At 70.9% G+C, this 20,643-nt stretch overlaps 1 protein-coding gene across 1 annotated transcript in view; it reads right to left on the reverse strand.

The window, feature by feature from the left end:
- Nucleotides 1-577: 577 nt before the first annotated feature.
- ASIC4 (acid sensing ion channel subunit family member 4) overlaps nucleotides 578-20,643 on the reverse strand; it is a 74,021-nt gene continuing 53,955 nt past the window's right edge. Inside the window, 11 exon segments of the mRNA XM_077829983.1 lie at nucleotides 578-691; nucleotides 3,093-3,197; nucleotides 4,512-4,591; nucleotides 6,758-6,849; nucleotides 10,390-10,437; nucleotides 11,093-11,141; nucleotides 11,144-11,183; nucleotides 11,574-11,629; nucleotides 13,468-13,627; nucleotides 14,501-14,628; nucleotides 14,755-14,899. Of these exon segments, the coding sequence (XP_077686109.1) occupies nucleotides 578-691; nucleotides 3,093-3,197; nucleotides 4,512-4,591; nucleotides 6,758-6,849; nucleotides 10,390-10,437; nucleotides 11,093-11,141; nucleotides 11,144-11,183; nucleotides 11,574-11,629; nucleotides 13,468-13,627; nucleotides 14,501-14,628; nucleotides 14,755-14,899 (1,017 nt within the window).

Here is a 20,643-nt window from a genome sequence, read left to right on the forward strand (position 1 = left end):
GGGCGGGAGGCTCTAGGGCGGCCCAAGGCTGTTCTGAGCGAGGCCCCTTCCCCGTGGGTGGGAGCTAGTGGGCTGCAGCCCCCCACCCCGGGGTGTGTGTGGGGGAGGTGTTCATCCACACTGGGGGCGGGGTTTCACCTCCACAGCCAAATGCAGCATTTACACATGGTCCCTGCCCCCCCTGCACGTCCCCCGGTCCCCGTGCTGGGCCCGATCCTCGGGCCGGGCTGTTTTCCGGCCGGTGCCACGTCTGTCCAGGCCGGCTGCTCCCTGGGGCAGGGCTGCGCGGCTCTGTTCTGCGCTGGGTGCTTCGTGCTGGGCCAACCCCGGCGCTGGCTGGGCGTGGGGCTGCCGTGCTGGGCCGGTCCTGGGGCCGGGCGGGAGGGGAGCGGGCAGGGGTGAGGGTCCAAAGCATCTACGGCCTCTCCGGGAGGCGCCAGGTGTGGCTGACGGGCTGGGGCGGGGGGCCGGCTGGGGAGGGGATGGGCCCGGTGCCCACCGTGCCAGGCGCTGGTGCCGTTCTCCGTGCAGCCCGTGGGGCTGGGGGGCCCTTCGCGCCCGCAGTGCTGAGCCCGGCCTAGCAGGCGAAGTCCTCGAAGACGCCCTGGTGGGCGTCGCGGTGGCGGTGGTTGGGCAGGATGCTGGTGCTGTAGGTGCCCTCGGCGTGTCGGCCCAGCGTCCCGCAGGGGCTCTGCAGGGGAAGGCACTGTCAGCACCGCAGCCGGGGTCCCCCTGCCCCCCAGGGAGCTAGGCCTGGTGCCCCGCCCCGCGAGACCCCTCCCGGCCTGCGAGGCCCGTGGGCCGGCTCTGCTGGGCCGTATGTTCCCCCTCCCCCAGCCGACACCCTCCCCCAGGTGTTTCTGCACCTCCTGCTGGCGAGGCCCTGCCCGTCCCTGAGAGCCCAGGGCAGGGCGAGGAGCCCGGTGCCATCCAGCTGCGGTACAGGCCCCAGGGGCTGTCTCCGGCCCTGCCTTCGCCGCACCGGCCACGTGCGTGTGGGGACGTGGTTACAGCCCAGGGCAGGGCGAGGAGCCCGGTGCCATCCAGCCGCGGTACAGGCCCCAGGGGCTGTCTCCGGCCCTGCCTTCGCCGCACCGGCCACGTGCGTGTGGGGACGTGGTTACAGCCCAGGGCAGGGCGAGGAGCCCGGTGCCATCCAGCCGCGGTACAGGCCCCAGGGGCTGTCTCCGGCCCTGCCTTCGCCGCACCGGCCACGTGCGTGTGGGGACGTGGTTACAGCCCAGGGCAGGGCGAGGAGCCCGGTGCCATCCAGCCGCGGTACAGGCCCCAGGGGCTGTCTCCGGCCCTGCCTTCGCCGCACCGGCCACGTGCGTGTGGGGACGTGGTTACAGCCCAGGGCAGGGCGAGGAGCCCGGTGCCATCCAGCCGCGGTACAGGCCCCAGGGGCTGTCTCCGGCCCTGCCTTCGCCGCACCGGCCACGTGCGTGTGGGGACGTGGTTACAGCCCAGGGCAGGGTCCAACCAGGCCCCATCAATGAGCCAGGCCCCATCCATGCAGGGGACAAACACCCCTCGCCTTTAGCCTGGGCCTGGCTCCCCCCTCACTCCACCAGCTGGAGATTAAACGACCCCCCAGGGTCCCTGGCTGCAGCCGGGCACCGGGGCACTGGACACACCAGCCCCATACAGAGCGACTCCGCTGGGTTGTTTGTCTCAGCCATTTGCACCCAGGGCCGGGAGCCCTCCCCCCAGCCCCCAGGGCCGGGAGCCCTCCCCCCAGCCCCCTCCATCTCCGCCTGTCCCAGAGCAATCGCAGCGGGATCACGATGCGGGCATGACAAGGGCACCTGCCGGACACCGGCCCTACCTGCCCAGCAGGGGGCAGCGCGGCCTGGCCACCGTGCTCCTGCGGTGACGGGGCAGCCACGGGCATCCCCCAGGGACAGTCAGCACCGGGCCCGGCACGTGCCGCTCACTAGGGGCTGGGTTCTGGTCTCCCCCACTCTCTGGGACCTGGCGTCACACCACGGCCGCGCACAGAGCTACCCCTGACTGACCCCAGAGCGAGAGCACTGTCAGCCCCAGACCCGCCTGTCGCTCGGGCTGGGGGGCGCCGGACGAGTCGATCGCCAGCTACGGCCACCAGCCCCTGCAGCCAGCAGAGCCCCAGGCCCCCGGGCAGGCAGCCGGCCCCTGGGCTGGTTTCCCTGGGGCCTGGGAGGGGTCCCTGGTCCCTGCTGCTGGTCGCACAGACGCGAGCAATGAGCCTTTCCAAGGAGTTTTAATGACTTTGATTTTTGCACTAGGAGGAAATTAAACTAAATCCAGCCGGTGCTGACGGCCACAGCGGCCGAGTTTGTGACACTGGGCGAGCGATTACCAGCATCATTGCACAGTGGGTCACTCCGCGCCCATGGCACAGCCCCGGGGCCTGGGCTCCAGCCTAGCTCCGCTAATGCACCCCAAATACAGAGGCGGGGGCTGACGCCGTGGGCCAGTCTCAGGGCCGCAGGGCCCCCTTGTAACAAGCAGAGACCTCGGCCAGCACTAGCGGGCACCTGCCCAGACAGCCGGGGCAACGGGCCGCAGCAAAGGGCAGCCGGTGGAGCCCCCGACCCGGGAGGGTCTTAGGAACGGGTGGGCCAAGGCCCTGGCGGGGACAGACTGGGGTTACTTGGTCTCGGCCCAGCGCGGGGGCAGGACTAGCTGGGGCTTTCCAGCCTGAAATCCCCATGGTCTGAGACGGCGTAAAACCCAGCGTGTCTGGGGAGCGGGACGTGCTGAACGACCTGCCATGCCCAGCCCGACGGGGCCCCGGGGGGCTGGGGAGCGGGGGGTGCCCAGCCTGATGGTGGGTCTGGGGCTGTGCCCAGCCTGGCAGGGAGCCGCCTCCGTGCAGGGACCCAGCAGCGTTGATCTCAGCCCCGCGGCGCGGGGACAAGGGGTGAGAACCGTCAGTGCCGCACTTACAAAATCCCCCCCTTTGTGCTTAGACTCCCCCCACCCTGCCCCGGGCGCCTCACTGTCCAGGCCCCTTTCCTCCCACCCAAAAAGCCCCCCCCGCCTCACCCACCCTCCTCCCGCCCGGTGTCGCTGGCTGGGCCCGTTCACCACGCCCGGGGGCCACGTACCTGATCGTTGTGCTCCTCCAGCCCCAGCGTGGCGATGCTGCCCGCTGGCTTCCTCAGGGGCGGCTTGGAGCGGCCCAGAGCCCGGCTCACCTTGTCCCGGATCACCTGGGCGGGCGAGAGCGTGGGGGGGGGCTGCTCAGCGCACATGTGTACAGGCTGCCCAGACACACGTGTAGAGACACGCCCAGAGACACGTGTACAGAGACGCCCAGAGACACGTGTACAGACCACCCAGACACACGAGTACAGCCCAGACACACATGTACAGACCACCCGTACACATGCCCAGACACGTGTACAGCCCAGACACGCGTGTACAGACATGCCCAGACACATGTGTACACAAGACCAGACACACACATTCACACATACTCCATCAGGGTGGCGGGTTAGGCCCTCCTTTGTCCATCTCGGCGCTCCCCCGCCCTCCGGCCACCTGCTCCTTTGCCGGGCGTCATGGAGCAGGGGGGATATGAGCCATGGGGAGATCAGTCCCCCCACCCCAGCTCAAAGAACACTAGGGGCTTGCAGGGGGCTGTGACGAAGCGGGACTGTTCTTAATGTTTCCTCTGAATAGTGTGTGGGTGCCTCAGTTTCCCCTAGGTAGTTCTTAAGTATCTAGGGGGTGGGGTAAGGGTGTATGATCATTGCAGAGCCCTAGAGGGCAGGTGTGTGCAGGGGTCTGGACACAGAGAATGGCCGACACCCTGTTTCCTGGCCACTGATGGCCTGGGCCCTTCCCCCCTGCAAGGTGAGAGCTAAAGGGATGGAGAACAAAGGAATCTGGTGACCTCCTGGCCCGGGAAAGGGACAAAGCCCAGAGGAGGGGGGAGTGGAGAGAGGGGGAGTCAGTTGGGGGCTGGCTGGGGACGAGGAGTGAAGGGCAGACATGGTTGTCTGGCTCATGGCCCCCCAGAACGGACCCAGCTGAGGGGTCCTGTTCTCTGCACCTGCAAGCTCTGTGTTAGACCATGTCCCTGTCGTCTAATAAACCTTCTGTTTTACTGGCTGGCTGAGAGTCCCGTCTGACTGCGGAGTTGGGGGGCAGGACGCTCTGGCCCCCCCAGGACCCCGCCTGTGCGGACTGGCTGTGGGAAGCGCACGGAGGGGCAGAGGATGCTGAATGCTCCGAGGTCAGACCCAGGAAGGTGGAGCCGGGTGAGCTGTGTGTCCTGCAGACAGGCTGCTCCCCGAGAGGAGACTCCCCCAGAGTCCTGCCTGGCTTCGTGGGGAGCAGATCCAGAGCATGGCCCGGGGACGCCATGACGGGGCGGTGTGGAGCCGACACCCCGGGCGGAGCCGTCCGGCCCCACCAGTGCCCAGGGCGGGCACTCAGCCCCGAGCCGCAATGGGGGGCGAGAGATGGGTGCTCTGCTGTGCCTCCCGCGGCCCCGCACCCAGGCCCGCGCTGGTGCTCACCTCATAGACGTAGTCCAGGATCTCCAGGATGGTCAGGACGCTGGCGCCGATGAACAGCCCCATCTGCCCCCCGATGTCCCCTGGCAGCAGAGAGGGAGCTGGTCACGGGGGATTGGGGGGCACGGGGGGAAGGGCTGCCAGAGCCAGCCCGGCTCAGCCCTGCGGCCGGGACAGGACCCGGGGGGACGGGCACTGCCAGGGCGGGCACCTGACTGACTCCCCAGAGCCACTGGTGCCGGGGGGAGGAGGGGAGAGGCGTGGGGGGGGCTACTGAGAGTGGGAGGGGGCAGGAGGAGGGGGCAGCGGGAGGGTGTTGGGGAGGAGTGTGGGGGGATGAGGGGGGAGCTGTGGGGAGGGGTTGTGAGAGTGGGAGGGGGCAGGAGGAGGGGGCAGTGGGAGGGTGTTGGCGGGCAGTGGGGGGGAGGAGGGGGGAGCTGTGGGGGGCTAGTGAGAGTGGGAGGGGGCCGGAGGAGGGGGCAGTGGGAGGGTGTTGGCGGGCAGTGGGGGGGAGGATGGGACGGGGGGGCGTGGGAGTGGAGTGGGGTGGGGGGTTATTACAGCCAGTCGAATGCTGCCCCATGGCCCTGCCAGGCATCTGCCCCACGCAGGGCACCCCAGGGCCAAGCGCCCCCATCCCTCCGTTACCGGCCGTGGGGACCCGCTGTGGCTGGGGGCTGCGGGCGTGTGAGGGGAACGGGACCCATCAGCGCCCGCCCCGGGGGGAGGTGAGAGGTTCCCTCGGGCTGTGTCCTGGGGCGGCCGGGGGTAGGGGCGAGGGGATGGGGAGAGGGCACCACAGACTGGGCGGGATGGCGCAGGGGTGCCCGGGGATGGGGACGCATGGGGTGGGGGGATGGGGCAGGGTGGCGCAGGGGGTGCCCAGGGACAGGGGCACAGGGGGTGGGGGGATGGGCGGGGTGGTGCGGGGGTGTCCAGGGACAGGGGTGCGAGGGGTGGGAGGATGGGGTGGGGGCAACCTGGGTGGGCAGGGTGGCATGGGTGCCCAGGGATGGGGGCGCAGGGGGTGGAGGGATGGGGCGGGGTAGGGGGTGCCCAGGGATGGGGTGCTGGGGATGGGGGGAAGGGGTGGGGTGGCACAGGGGGTGCCCAGGGACGGGGGTGCGAGGGATGGGATGGGGGCACCCCGGATGGGCAGGGTGGCACAGGGGGTGCCCAGGGACAGGGGCGCGAGGGATGGGATGGGGGCACCCCGGATGGGCAGGGTGGCGTAGGGGGTGCCCGGGGATGGGGGCACAGGGGGTGGAGGGATGGGGTGGGGGCACCCCGGATGGGCAGGGTGGCGTAGGGGGTGCCCGGGGATGGGGGCACAGGGGGTGGAGGGATGGGGTGCTGGGGATGGGGGGAAGGGGCAGGGTGGCGCAGGGGGTGCCCGGGGATGGGGGCACAGGGGGTGGAGGGATGGGGCGGGGTAGGGGGTGCCCAGGGATGGGGTGCTGGGGATGGGGGGAAGGGGTGGGGTGGCACAGGGGGTGCCCAGGGACAGGGGCACGAGGGATGGGATGGGGGCACCCCGGATGGGCAGGGTGGCGCAGGGGGTGCCCGGGGATGGGGGCACAGGGGGTGGGGGGATGGGGCGGGGCAGCGCGGGGGGTGCTCGGGGACGGGGGGGCGAGGGATGGGATGGGGGCACCCCGGGTGGGCCGGGGGGCATGGGGGGTGCCCGGGACGGGGGCGCAGGGGGAGGGGGGATGGGGCGGGGCAGCGCGGGGGGTGCTCGGGGACGGGGGGGCGAGGGATGGGATGGGGGCACCCCGGGTGGGCCGGGGGGCATGGGGGGTGCCCGGGACGGGGGCGCGAGGGGTGGGGGGATGGGGCGGGGCAGCAGGGGGGTGCTCGGGGACGGGGGGGCGAGGGATGGGATGGGGGCACCCCGGGTGGGCCGGGAGGCATGGGGGGTGCCCGGGACGGGGGCGCAGGGGGAGGGGGGATGGGGCGGGGCAGCGCGGGGGGTGCTCGGGGACGGGGGGGCGAGGGATGGGATGGGGGCACCCCGGGTGGGCAGGGTGGCGCAGGGGGTGCCCGGGGATGGGGGCACGAGGGGAGGGGGGATGGGGCGGGGCAGCAGGGGGGTGCTCGGGGACGGGGGGGCGAGGGATGGGATGGGGGCACCCCGGGTGGGCCGGGGGGCATGGGGGGTGCCCGGGACGGGGGCGCGAGGGGAGGGGGGATGGGGCGGGGCAGCAGGGGGGTGCCCGGGGCCGGGCGCGGGGGCTCCAGCGACTCACCCAGCAGCCCCGCCAGCTCGTAGGCCTTCTTCTGCTCGATGGCCTCGTAGTTCAGCGCCTCGAAGAAAATGTCCAGCACCAGGAAGTTCTCTCTGCGGGCGGGACAAACGGGAACAGGGGCTCGGCGCGGGCACAGCCGGGGGGGTCGCTGCGGGCGCAGCTGGGGGGGGCTCGGCGTGGGCACAGTGGGTGCTGTGGGGACAGGAGGGGCACTGGGGGGCAGGGTCAAGTGGGCACTGGGGGCAGTGGGAACTGGGGGGCTGCGGCAGGGGGGCGGTGTGGGTCAGGGGGCGCTGTGGGGTAGGGGACAGGGGGCGCTGTGGGGCAGGGGACAGGGGGCGCTGTGGGGCAGGGGGTGCTGTGGGGCAGGGGGCAGGGGACGCTCACCGGATGTAGGTCTCGTTGCGGTGGTACTTGCGGGCGAGGTAGCGGGGGGCTGGGGCAGGGGGGTGCTGTGGGGCAGGGGGTGCTGTGGGGCAGGGGCAGGGGGCGCTGTGGGGCAGGGGGCGCTGTGGGGCAGGGGGCAGGGGGCGCTCACCGGATGTAGGTCTCGTTGCGGTGGTACTTGCGGGCGAGGTAGCGGGGGCTGGGGCAGGGGGCGCTGTGGGGCAGGGGGCGCTGTGGGGCAGGGGGCAGGGGGCGCTGTGGGGCAGGGGGTAGGGGGCGCTCACCGGATGTAGGTCTCGTTGCGGTGGTACTTGCGGGCGAGGTAGCGGGGGCTGGGGCAGGGGGCGCTGTGGGGCAGGGGGTGCTGTGGGGCAGGGGCAGGGGGCGCTGTGGGGCAGGGGGCGCTGTGGGGCAGGGGGCAGGGGACGCTCACCGGATGTAGGTCTCGTTGCGGTGGTACTTGCGGGCGAGGTAGCGGGGGGCTGGGGCAGGGGGTGCTGTGGGGCAGGGGGTGCTGTGGGGCAGGGGCCAGGGGGCAGGGGGCGCTCACCGGATGTAGGTCTCGTTGCGGTGGTACTTGCGGGCGAGGTAGCGGGGGGCTGGGGCAGGGGGTGCTGTGGGGCAGGGGGTGCTGTGGGGCAGGGGGCAGGGGGCGTTCACCGGATGTAGGTCTCGTTGCGGTGGTACTTGCGGGCGAGGTAGCGGGGGGCTGGGGCAGGGGGGTGCTGTGGGGCAGGGGGTGCTGTGGGGCAGGGGCAGGGGGCGCTGTGGGGCAGGGGGCAGGGGGCGCTCACCGGATGTAGGTCTCGTTGCGGTGGTACTTGCGGGCGAGGTAGCGGGGGGCTGGAGCAGGGGGGTGCTGTGGGGCAGGGGGTGCTGTGGGGCAGGGGCAGGGGGCGCTGTGGGGCAGGGGGCGCTGTGGGGCAGGGGGCAGGGGCGCTCACCGGATGTAGGTCTCGTTGCGGTGGTACTTGTGGGCGAGGTAGCGGGGGCTGGGGCAGGGGGCGCTGTGGGGCAGGGGGTGCTGTGGGGCAGGGGGCAGGGGGCGCAGTGGGGCAGGGGGCAGGGGGCGCTGTGGGGCAGGGGGCGCTCACCGGATGTAGGTCTCGTTGCGGTGGTACTTGCGGGCGAGGTAGCGGGGGACTGGGGCAGGGGGGTGCTGTGGGGCAGGGGGTGCTGTGGGCAGGGGCAGGGGGCGCTGTGGGGCAGGGGGCGCTGTGGGGCAGGGGGCAGGGGGCGCTCACCGGATGTAGGTCTCGTTGCGGTGGTACTTGCGGGCGAGGTAGCGGGGGGCTGGGGCAGGGGGGTGCTGTGGGGCAGGGGGTGCTGTGGGGCAGGGGCAGGGGGCGCTGTGGGGCAGGGGGCAGGGGGCAGGGGGCGCTCACCGGATGTAGGTCTCGTTGCGGTGGTACTTGCGGGCGAGGTAGCGGGGGGCTGGGGCAGGGGGGTGCTGTGGGGCAGGGGGTGCTGTGGGGCAGGGACAGGGGGCGCTGTGGGGCAGGGGGCGCTGTGGGGCAGGGGGCAGGGGGCGCTCACCGGATGTAGGTCTCGTTGCGGTGGTACTTGCGGGCGAGGTAGCGGGGGGCTGGGGCAGGGGGGTGCTGTGGGGCAGGGGGTGCTGTGGGGCAGGGGCAGGGGGCGCTGTGGGGCAGGGGGCAGGGGGCAGGGGGCGCTCACCGGATGTAGGTCTCGTTGCGGTGGTACTTGCGGGCGAGGTAGCGGGGGGCTGGGGCAGGGGGGTGCTGTGGGGCAGGGGGTGCTGTGGGGCAGGGACAGGGGGCGCTGTGGGGCAGGGGGCAGGGGCGCTCACCGGATGTAGGTCTCGTTGCGGTGGTACTTGCGGGCGAGGTAGCGGGGGGCTGGGGCAGGGGGTGCTGTGGGGCAGGGGGTGCTGTGGGGCAGGGGCAGGGGGCGCTGTGGGGCAGGGGGCGCTGTGGGGCAGGGGGCAGGGGCGCTCACCGGATGTAGGTCTCGTTGCGGTGGTACTTGCGGGCGAGGTAGCGGGGGCTGGGGCAGGGGTGCTGTGGGCAGGGGGTGCTGTGGGGCAGGGCAGGGGCGCTGTGGGGCAGGGGCGCTGTGGGGCAGGGGGCAGGGGCGCTCACCGGATGTAGGTCTCGTTGCGGTGGTACTTGCGGGCGAGGTAGCGGGGGCTGGGGCAGGGGGTGCTGTGGGGCAGGGGGTGCTGTGGGGCAGGGGCAGGGGGCGCTGTGGGGCAGGGGGCGCTGTGGGGCAGGGGGCAGGGGCGCTCACCGGATGTAGGTCTCGTTGCGGTGGTACTTGCGGGCGAGGTAGCGGGGGGCTGGGGCAGGGGGGTGCTGTGGGGCAGGGGGCGCTGTGGGGCAGGGGCGCTGTGGGGCAGGGGGCAGGGGCGCTCACCGGATGTAGGTCTCGTTGCGGTGGTACTTGCGGGCGAGGTAGCGGGGGGCTGGGGCAGGGGGTGCTGTGGGGCAGGGGGTGCTGTGGGCAGGGGCAGGGGGCGCAGTGGGGCAGGGGGCGCTGTGGGGCAGGGGGCAGGGGCGCTCACCGGATGTAGGTCTCGTTGCGGTGGTACTTGCGGGCGAGGTAGCGGGGGGCTGGGGCAGGGGGCGCTGTGGGGCAGGGGGCGCTGTGGGCAGGGGCGCTGTGGGGCAGGGGCGCTGTGGGGCAGGGGGCAGGGGGGCGCTCACCGGATGTGGTCTCGTTGCGGTGGTAACTTGCGGGCGAGGTAGCGGGGGGCTGGGGCAGGGGGGGTGCTGTGGGGCAGGGGCAGGGGGCGCTGTGGGGCAGGGGGCCGCTGTGGGGCAGGGGGCGCTGTGGGGCAGGGGCAGGGGCGCTCACCGGATGTAGGTCTCGTTGCGGTGGTACTTGCGGGCGAGGTAGCGGGGGCTGGGGCAGGGGGGGTGCTGTGGGGCAGGGACGGGGGGCGCTGTGGGCAGGGGCGCTGTGGGGCAGGGGGCAGGGGGCGCTCACCGGATGTAGGTCTCGTTGCGGTGGTACTTGCGGGCGAGGTAGCGGGGGGCTGGGCAGGGGGCGCTGTGGGGCAGGGGGTGCTGTGGGCAGGGGCAGGGGCGCTGTGGGGCAGGGGGCGCTGTGGGGCAGGGGGCAGGGGCGCTCACCGGATGTAGGTCTCGTTGCGGTGGTACTTGCGGGCGAGGTAGCGGGGGCTGGGGCAGGGGGCGCTGTGGGCAGGGGGGGTGCTGTGGGGCAGGGGGCAGGGGGCGCTGTGGGGCAGGGGGCGCTGTGGGGCAGGGGGCAGGGGCGCTCACCGGATGTAGGTCTCGTTGCGGTGGTACTTGCGGGCGAGGTAGCGGGGGCTGGGGCAGGGGGGTGCTGTGGGGCAGGGGTGCTGTGGGGGCAGGGGCAGGGGGCGCTGTGGGCAGGGGGTGCTGTGGGGCAGGGGCAGGGGGCGCTGTGGGGCAGGGGGCGCTGTGGGGCAGGGGGCAGGGGCGCTCACCGGATGTAGGTCTCGTTGCGGTGGTACTTGCGGGCGAGGTAGCGGGGGGCTGGGGCAGGGGGCGCTGTGGGGCAGGGGGTGCTGTTGGGGCAGGGGGTGCTGTGGGGCAGGGGGCGCTGTGGGGCAGGGGCGCTGTGGGCAGGGGCAGGGGGCACTCACCGGATGTAGGTCTCGTTGCGGTGGTACTTGCGGGCGAGGTAGCGGGGGGCTGGGGCAGGGGGTGCTGTGGAGCAGGGGGTGCTGTGGGGCAGGGGGTGCTGTGGGGCAGGGGGCAGGGGCGCTGTGGGGCAGGGGGTGCTGTGGGGCAGGGGGCAGGGGGGCGCTCACCGGATGTAGGTCTCGTTGCGGTGGTACTTGCGGGCGAGGTAGCGGGGGGCTGGGCAGGGGGGTGCTGTGGGGCAGGGGGGTGCTGTGGGGCAGGGGCAGGGGGCGCTGTGGGGCAGGGGGCGCTGTGGGCAGGGGCGCTCACCGGATGTAGGTCTCGTTGCGGTGGTACTTGCGGGCGAGGTAGCGGCCGAGCCCTTGTGGGGATGCGCACCATGGAGATCTCCTTGCCGTAGCGGTCAGGTTGCAGGGCGTGGGGCAGCTGCAGCGCTCCTGGGGGTCCTCCAGCGCCGCGTCTGCCCGCACACGGCAGGGCATGGGCATCGGGCCCCACGCCCCGCCCGGCCGCGCCCCCAAAGCCCCAGCACGCTGGGCAGGGTGGGCCCCACAGCCCACGCGCGGGGTGTTCTCCCCCCCGCCCCTCCTTGCCCCTCCCCGGAGCCCTGGGTGCCAGCTGCCCCTCCCCCTCTCTGCAGTGCCAGCTGCCCCTCCCCCTTCCTGCACTGCCAGCTGCCCCTCCCCACCCACGGTGCCAGCCCCTCCCTCCCCCCCGCCCACAATGCTTGCTGCCCCTCCCCCTCCCCGTGGTGCCAGCTGCCCCCCGCCGCGCGCCCGCGTTCCCTGCTGACCCTGGGGGTCCCTGGGGGAGGCGCGATGCCAGGCGGCACCTACGAGCGTCTGGTCGGCGCATTCGATGTAGACGTTGGGCGAGCAGATGGACTCGTTCCCTGGAGAAGGAACCCGGTTAGCGATGCCCGCGGATCCCTGCCAGCCCCGGCCTGTCCCAGAGCCGCTGCAACCTTGGGTGCCAGGCTGCCTCCCGACAGGGCACCCTCCTGGGCCCCCCAGGGCATCCGTTGGCCCCCCAGCATCCCCTCCCCCCAGGGTGCCTCCCTTGATCCCATGGTGCTCCCTCCCCCTGGGGTGCCCTGCTCAGCCTTGGGGGTCCCCGTCCCTCGGATGCCCCCCCTCAGCCCTGCAGCTCCTCCTCCTGACAGAGCAAAAACCCCTCTTCCCCCAGCACCCTCCACAGGCTCCCTTCCACGGGACATGGCTGTCACGGACCCGCAGGATGGGGGTCATGCCCCAGCTGGGGACAGGCTCTGGGAGGCCCGTCAGTGGGTCAGGCCCCCGCGGGGTCTCACTCCTGGGGGGAAGCCCCGTGGAGAGTGGACCCCCAGGGACCGCACGGAGCTGAGAGAGAGCGTGAGTCCCGTGAGTCCCTGACACTCATTGCGCAGCTGCAGGAGGGTGGCCAGGCCAAGAGGCAGGTTCCAGGCCCAAGCGAAGCTCCAAGTTTGTCCGAGAGTTACGGGGGCAGCAGCAGGGCTGTGACGACGTGGGAATGTTCTTCATGTCTTCTCTGAATATGGTGTGTGCCTCAGTTTTCCCCCATGTGCTACTCAAGTATCTAAGTGATGGGTGTGACGAAGTGGGACTGTTCTTAACGTTTCCTCTGAATAGTGTGGGGGTGCTCAGTTTCCCCTAGGCAGTTCTTAAGTATCTAGGGGGTGGGGTAAGGGTGTATGATCATTGCAGAGCCCTAGAGGGCAGGTGTGTGCAGGGGTCTGGACACAGAGAATGGCCGACACCCTGTCTCCTGGCCACTGATGGCCTGGCCCTTCCTCCTGCAAGGTGAGAGCTAAAGGGTTGGAGAACAAAGGAATCCGGTGACCTCCTGGCCCGGGGAAAGGGACAAAGCCCAGAGGAGGAGGGGCTGGAGGGAGTTCAGTTTGGGGCTGGCTGGAGACCATGGAGTGAAGGGCAGACGTGGTTGTCTGGCTCACGGCCCCCCCAGAACGGACCCAGCTGAGGGGTCCTGTTCTCTGTACCTACAAGCTCTGTGTTAGACCATGTTCCTGTCGTCTAATAAACCTTCTGTTTCCCCGGCTGCTGAGAGTCCCGTCTGACTGCGGAGTTGGGGGGCAGGACCCTCTGGCTTTCCCCGGGACCCCGCCTGGGCGGACTCGCTGTGGGAAGCGCACGGAGGGGCAGAGGAGGCTGAATGCTCCGAGGTCAGACCCAGGAAGGTGGAGCCGGGGGAGCTGTGTGTCCTGCAGACAGGCTGCTCCCGAGAGGAGACTTCCCCAGAGTCCTGCCTGGCTTCGTGGGGAGCAGTTCCAGAGCATCGCCCGGGGACTCCATGACAGGGTCTCACCTGGCACAGGACAGGGACGGGTGGGGGGGCCTCACCTGGCACAGGGCGGGGGGGCGGGGTGGTGGGGGTCTCACCTGGCACAGGACGGACAGGGGCAGGGGGGGGTCTCACCTGGCACAGGGCGGGGTGGGGAGGTCCCACCTGGCACAGGGCGGAGTGGGGAGGGTCTCACCTGGCACAGGGCAGGGGGCGGGGTGGTGGGGTCTCACCTGGCACAGGACAGGGGCAGGGGGGGTCTCACCTGGCACAGGGCGGGGTGGGGAGGTCCCACCTGGCACAGGGCGGAGTGGGGGGGTCTCACCTGGCACAGGACGGGGGGGCAGGGTGGGGGGGTCTCACCTGGCACAGGGCGGGGGCAGGGGGGTCTCACCTGGAACAGAGCGGGGGGGCGGGGTGGGGGGGTCTCACCTGGCATGTGCACCATGCGGCATTGGCAGCTGCTCACCACGGCCTCCTTCTCGCACTGCAGGCGGCAGGCCGCGATGCTGTAGCCCTCGTAGCCCGGCAGGATCTGCTCCCCGGGCACGCTGGCCCGGCAGCTCCCCCAGGGCTGGGGCAGGTAGGTGAGCTGCGGGCCGGAGGGGGCGGTGAGGGCGGGGGCAGCGCAGCCGGCAGCCCCCCCGGGAGAGACCCGCCCGGGGCCGGGCGCAGGGAGGCTCCTGGGGCCGCGCTGGCTGGAGGGACCAGGGCCCATCGCCGGACTCGTGCCAGGAGCACCAGAGCCGCAGGGGGAGGGTGCAGCCCGCCCCGGGGAGGGGAGCCGCCCGCCAGCTTGGCCCCCCACAGCCTCGTAGCTACCCGGGCCCCCCCTCAGCCCCACTCAGCCAGCTCTGCCCATTGCCCCCCAGCCCCCCAGCCAGCTCCCCCCTCAGAGCCCCGCCCGGCCAGCTCCGCCCCCTCAGCCCCACTCAGCCAGCTCTGCCCACTGCCCCACAGACCCCCCAGCCAGCTCCCCCCTCAGCCCCTCCCAGCCAGCTCTGCCCATTGCCCCACAGCTCCCCGGGCCAGCTCCCCCCTCAGCTCCGCCCGGCCAGCTCCGCCCACTGCCCCACAGCCCCCCCGGCCAGCTCCCCCCATAGCCCCCCCAGCCAGCTCTGCCCCCTCTCGGCCTCACCCAGCCAGCTCTGCCCAGTGCCCCACATAACCCCACCCGCCAGCTCTGTCTCCCTCAGTTCCCCCACCCCCCCAGCCAGCTTCACCCACTGTCCCACAGCCCCCACAACCCCTCTCGACCACCGGCCAGCTCTGCCCCCCTCCCTCCAGCCCATCTGACCAACTCTGTCCCCCTCAGCCCCACCTGGCCAGCTCTGCCCCCAGAGCCTCACGTAGCTCTGCCCTCCTCTGACCCCCCCAGCCAACTCTGACCCCCCACCCCAGCCTGCCCTGCCGAGCGCCCCGACACCCTCGCTAACGGTGAGCTCAGGGACCGGCCCAGCCTCACCCTCTGCTCCTGGCAGGACACGAAGGTCTGGAAGCCGGGGGAGACCCCGAAGCCCAGCTGGTGGATGTAGGGCGGCTCCTCCTGGCTGTGGATCTGCACCCGGATCCCGGCCTCGAACGACGTCTCATCTGCGGGAGGCAGGGAAAGGCCGGCGGGTCGGTGCTGCAGACGGCAGCCCCGGCTCCTCGCCCCCAGCCTGGGACAGGCCCCCCGGGCCGCTGTCCGGCCCCCCCAGCTCCCGCCCCCGGGCTCACTGGTCTCTCTCCAGATGGGCAGGTACTCTTCCTGCTGGACGTCCAGCATCAGCTCCAGCCCGTTGCCCCGGCCGCCCTGGCGGGCCGCGCGTGGGCGCCTCCCGTCGGCGTTGAAGGTGTAGCACTTGCCATAGCGGGTGTAGACCTAGGGAGGAGGGAGAGGGGGGCGGGGTTAGTGCCACCCGGGGGAGCTCAGCCAGCGGCCCTGGGGCGGGGCTCTGACCACGGCCCCACGCTCGGGACCAGGGAGACGTGGGGCTTTACAGCCACTTGGCGCTCCCCTGTCTGAGGCCGTGCCCGGCCCTGCCCGACCCAGTGTCTGCTAGAGCAGCCTCAGCACTGCACTGAGCTACGCTCTGCCCCAGGGGCCCTGACCTGTCCCCCTGTGGGCCCTGGGAGACAGAACAGCCACAGCGTGGAGCACCCGGGCCCTGCCCCTGAACTGCTCCCATCCGCCCCTCAGAACTCCTGCCCTCCAACCTGCAGCCCCCGGCCCTGGGCTCCGCCCGACACACAGCTCTGCCGGGGCCCTTCGATCCTGACCCGGATACACCCTGTGACGTTACTGACATAATCTGGGACCGTATAGATCATTGTTGCAACCAGGGTCCTGTACTGGCATCAAATCCTGTACAAAGGGGGTCAAATGAGGTGTCTCAGATAAGGTGATGGTTGGCTGGTTAGGGTGATGCTGTCTGTGTGTGCGTGTACCATTTTGTAGTTAAAGTTATGAATATTGGCTCTGTACTGTCTGTTTCAAACTTGTGCTCTGCTTCTGGGGAACACCCCAGACAAGTTGGTGTCAGCCTAGCTGTCACGGAGTCCCTGGGCGATGCTCTGGATCTGCTCCCCATGAAGCCAGGCAGGACTCTAGGGAAGTCTCCTCTCTGTGAGCAGCCTGTCTGCAGGACACACAGCTCACCCGGCTTCCACCTTCCTGGGTCTGACCTCAGAGCATTCAGCCTCCTCTGCCCCTCCGTGCACTTCCCCCCAGCGAGTCCGCCCAGGCGGGGTCCTGGGGGGGCCAGAGGGTCCTGCCCCCCAACTCCGCAGTCAGACGGGACTCTCAGCCAGCCAGTAAAACAGAGGTTTATTAGACGACAGGAACATGGTCTAAAACAGAGCTTGTGGGTGCAGAGAACAGGACCCCTCAGCTGGGTCCATTTGGGGGGCAGTGAGCCAGACAACCACGTCTGCCCTTCACTCCATGTCCCCAGCCAGCCCCAAACTGAAACTCTCTCCAGCCCCTCCTCCTCTGGGCTTTGTCCCTTTCCCAGGCCAGGAGGGCACCGGATTCCTTTGTTCTCCAACCCTTTAGCTCTCACCTTGCAGGGCGGAAGGGCCCAGGCCATCAGTGGCCAGGAAACCGGGTGTCGGCCAGTCCCTGTGTCCAGACCCCTGCACACCCCTGCCCTCTAGGGCTCTGCAATGATCATACACCCTTATCCCACCACCTAGAGATTTAAGAACTGCCTAGGGGAAACTGAGGTCCCCCCACACTATTCAGAGGAAACATTAAGAACAGTCCCACTTTGTCACATTAGCCTGCTGAGTGGCCCATCAAGGACCATCAGCGACACAACTGACCCACTGAGAGAAGGCAGATACGCCTGGGGACTCAGCCAGGTGTGCAGGGACCTGCCTAGGGACAGGACTCAGAGGTGTTCCCAGGCCATGGGATGGGCAGCTTGTCCTTGGGACACAGAAAGCAGAGACCACATGGCAAGAGACTATACAAAGCTGCTGCAGCTCCTCCATCTTGTCTTCAGTCCTGCTTCCGACCTCTGGAGGGACTTGGCTACACACTGAAGCTTTGAACCAAGGACCGAAGGACCCATCCCAGCTGGGGATGTTCTCCAGAGACTGGATTTGAACCTGCCGTTTATTCGATCCCTGCTACAAGCCTGAACCAAGAGCTTTGCCGTTACTGTATGTCACTGAGTCCATTTCACCAATGCTGGCTCTCATAGAATCCTAGAATATCAGGGTTGGAAGGGACCTCAGAAGTTCATCTCGTCCAACCCCCTGCTCAAAGCAGGACCAATCCCAACTAAATCATCTCTATCTTTTTCCTTTTATGAAGAAACCTTTAGATTTTAGATTCTAAAGGATTGGTGTGATTTGTGGGTAAGATCTGATTTGTACATTGACCTGGGTCTGGGTCCTTTGGGATCGAGAGAACCTTTGTTCTTTTACTGGGGTATTCGTTTTCGTAACCATTCGTCCCCATAACGAGTGGCCCTGGTGGGGATACTGGGAAACTTGAGTGTCTAAGGGAATTGCTTGTGTGACTTGTGGTTACCCAGTGGGGTAAAACCAAAGTCCTCCCTGTCTGGCTGGTTGGGTTTGCCGTAGAGGTGGAAAAACCCCAGCCTGGGGCTGTGACTGCCCTGCGTGAAGCAGTTGGTCCTGAATTGGCCCCTCTCCGTGGGGTCCCGCCAGAACCCGCCTCGTTACACCCCCCAAAGCACCAGGCTGCAGCCAGGATCCTGCCTCCAGCTGCTACTGCAGGGAACGGGGAGTCCGGCACCAGGTGCCCAGCCAGCCAGCGGCATGTCAGCCCCACACGCCTCCAGTGCGGAGCCGGAGCTCACGGACCCCTGGGCTGGAGCACGGGAGCCTTGGGGGGTCTGAGCCTGGTGCCCCCATGGAGTGCGCCCCCTGCTGCCAGCTGGCCAGGGGCTCGCACCCAGGTCCAGGGGGCCATGCTGGGCTGTGTCCCCAGGCACCTGCTGGACCCTCAAGGGGGTACGGGAGGGTCTCCGGGACCCATTGGGGAGCGGATCCGCCCTGATCCTGTCGCTTCTGTCTGCCCTGCACCAGGCAGGTTGGTTAAGGTCCAGCCCCCCACCTCCCTGCATCACAGCCCCCGCCTCCCGTGACCCTGCACCCAGCCACATGGCCCCTCCTCCACCTCCCAGCCTTCACCCCACGCCCCCCCAGTCCACCCTCCCACCTCCCTGCATCACAGCCCCCCACGTGAGCCTGCCCTCAGCCACAAGGCCCCCTCCCCAACCCCCCCCAGCCACACGGCCCCTCCCCGGCTCACCTCACTCCCCCACCCCACTGGCAAAGTAACACAAGGCACCTCCCTGGCATTTGGGTATGGTGGGCATCTCTGAGATGGCAGGGGGGGTGGGGAGAGACTCCAAGGCCCAAGATCCCATGGGTCCCATCTGCTGTGGGGCAGAGCGGGGCGGGGATCTGGGAGGGGGCTCCTGTCCCTCCCGTTCTCTCCAGCCCCCATCGCTGCCATGTGTCAGCCACTCAAACGCCCGCAGCGTCACCCCCGCATCCCAACACGCAGAGCCAGTGACCTGGCTAGGGCCATGGCCAGCCGCCCCCCCGAACCCCCCAGCCCCGTCTGCGCCTGCCCCGCCCCCCAACACGCAGCACCATCGACCTGCCTCAGACTGCGGCCAGCCGCCCCCCCGAGCCCCCCAGCCCCATCTGTACCCATCCCGCCCCCCAACACGCAGAGCCAGAGACCTGCCTTGGGCCATGGCCAGCCGCCCCCCCGACCCCCCCAGCCCCACCCCGCCCCACCCCAACACGCAGAGCCAGCGACCTGACTCGGACCATGGCCAGCCGCCTCCCCCCAACACGCAGCCAGCGACCTGCCTCGGGCCATGGCCAGCCGCCCCCGAACCCCCCCTGCCCCCCCCAACACGCAGAGCCAGCAACCTGCCTCGGGCCATGGCCAGCCACCCACTCCGAGCCCCCCAGCCCCACCCCGCCTCCCCCCAACACGCAGCCAGCGACCTGCCTTGGGCCATGGCCAGCCGCCCCCCCGAACCCCCCAGCCCCGTCTGCGCCTGCCCCGCCCCCCAACACGCAGCACCATCGACCTGCCTCGGACTGCGGCCAGCCGCCCCCCCGAGCCCCCCAGCCCCATCTGTACCCATCCCGCCCCCCAACACGCAGAGCCAGAGACCTGCCTTGGGCCATGGCCAGCCGCCCCCCCGAAACCCCCCAGCCCCGTCTGCGCCTGCCCCGCCCCCCCCAACGCGCAGAGCCAGCGCCCTGCCTTGAACCATGGCCAGCCGCCCCCCCGAGCCCCCCAGCCCCACCTGTACCCATCCCGCCCCCCAACACGCAGAGCCAGCAGCCTGCCTCGGACCATGGCCAGCCGCCCCCCCGAGACCCCCAGCCCCACCCCGCCCCCACCAACACGCAGAGCCAGCAGCCTGCCTCGGACCATGGCCAGCCGCCCCCCGCCGACACGCAGCCAGCGACCTGCCTCGGGCCATGGCCAGCCGCCCCCGAACCCCCCCTGCCCCCCCCAACACGCAGAGCCAGCGACCTGCCTCGGGCCATGGCCAGCCGACCCCGAACCCCCCCTGCCCCCACCAACACGCAGAGCCAGCGACCTACCTCGGGCCATGGCCAGCCGCCCCCCCGAGGCCCCAAGCCCCCCCGCCCCACCCCAACACGCAGAGCCAGCGACCTACCTCGGGCCATTGCCAGCCACCCCCCCGAGCCCCCCAGCCCCCCCCGCCTCCCCCAACACGCAGAGCCAGCAGCCTGCCTCAGGCCATTGCCAGCCACCCCCCCGAGCCCCCCCGCCCCACCCGCCCCATCCCAACACGCAGAGCCAGCAGCCTGCCTCGGACCATGGCCAGCCGCCCCCCGCCGACACGCAGCCAGCGACATGCCTCGGGCCATGGCCAGCCGCCCCCGAACCCCCCCTGGCCCCCCCCCCAACACGCAGAGCCAGCGACCTGCCTCGGGCCATGGCCAGCCGCCCCCGAACCCCCCCCCGCCCCCACCAACACGCAGAGCCAGCGACCTGCCTCGGGCCATGGCCAGCCGCCCCCGAACCCCCCCTGCCCCCACCAACACGCAGAGCCAGCGACCTGCCTCGGGCCATGGCCAGCCGCCCCCGAACCCCCCCCACCCCCCCCAACACGCAGAGCCAGCGACCTGCCTCGGGCCATGGCCAGCCGCCCCCGAACCCCCCCTGCCCCCACCAACACGCAGAGCCAGCGACCTGCCTCGGGCCATGGCCAGCCGCCCCCCCGAGGCCCCCAGCCCCCCCGCCCCACCCCAACACGCAGAGCCAGCGACCTGCCTCGGGCCATTGCCAGCCACCCCCCCGAGCCCCCCAGCCCCCCCGCCCCACCCCAACACGCAGAGCCGGCGACTTGCCTCAGGCCATCGCCAGCCGCCCCCCTGAGATCCCCAGCCCCACCCCGCCCCACCCCAACACACAGAGCCAGCGACCTGCCTCGGGCCATTGCCAGCCGCCCCCCCGAGACCCCCAGCCCCACCCCGCCCCACCCCAACACGCAGAGCCAGCGACCTGACTCGGACCATGGCCAGCCGCCTCCCCCCAACACGCAGCCAGCGACCTGCCTCGGGCCATGGCCAGCCGCCCCCAAACCCCCCCCGCCCCCCCCAACACGCAGAGCCAGCAACCTGCCTCGGGCCATGGCCAGCCGCCCACTCCGAGCCCCCCAGCCCCCCCCGCCCCCCCCCAACACGCAGAGCCAGCAACCTGCCTCGGGCCATTGCCAGCCACCCCCCTGAGCCCCCCAGCCCCCCCCGCCCCACCCCAAAACGAAGAGCCAGCAACCTGCCTCGGACCATGGCCAGCCGCCTCCCCCCAACACGCAGCCAGCGACCTGCCTCGGGCCATGGCCAGCCGCCCCCGAACCCCCCCTGCCCCCCCCCAACACGCAGAGCCAGCAACCTGCCTCGGGCTATGGCCAGCCGCCCCCCTGAGCCCCCCAGCCCCACCCCGCCCCCCCCAACACGCAGAGCCAGCAACCTGCCTCGGGCTATGGCCAGCCGCCCACCCCGAGCCCTCAGCCCCCCCCGCCCCCCTCAACACGCAGAGCCAGCGACTTGCCTCGGGCCATCGCCAGCCGCCTCCCCGAGCCCCCCAGC

Source organism: Eretmochelys imbricata, chromosome 11, assembly GCF_965152235.1.
Source record: "Eretmochelys imbricata isolate rEreImb1 chromosome 11, rEreImb1.hap1, whole genome shotgun sequence".
NCBI lineage: Eukaryota > Metazoa > Chordata > Testudines > Cheloniidae > Eretmochelys > Eretmochelys imbricata.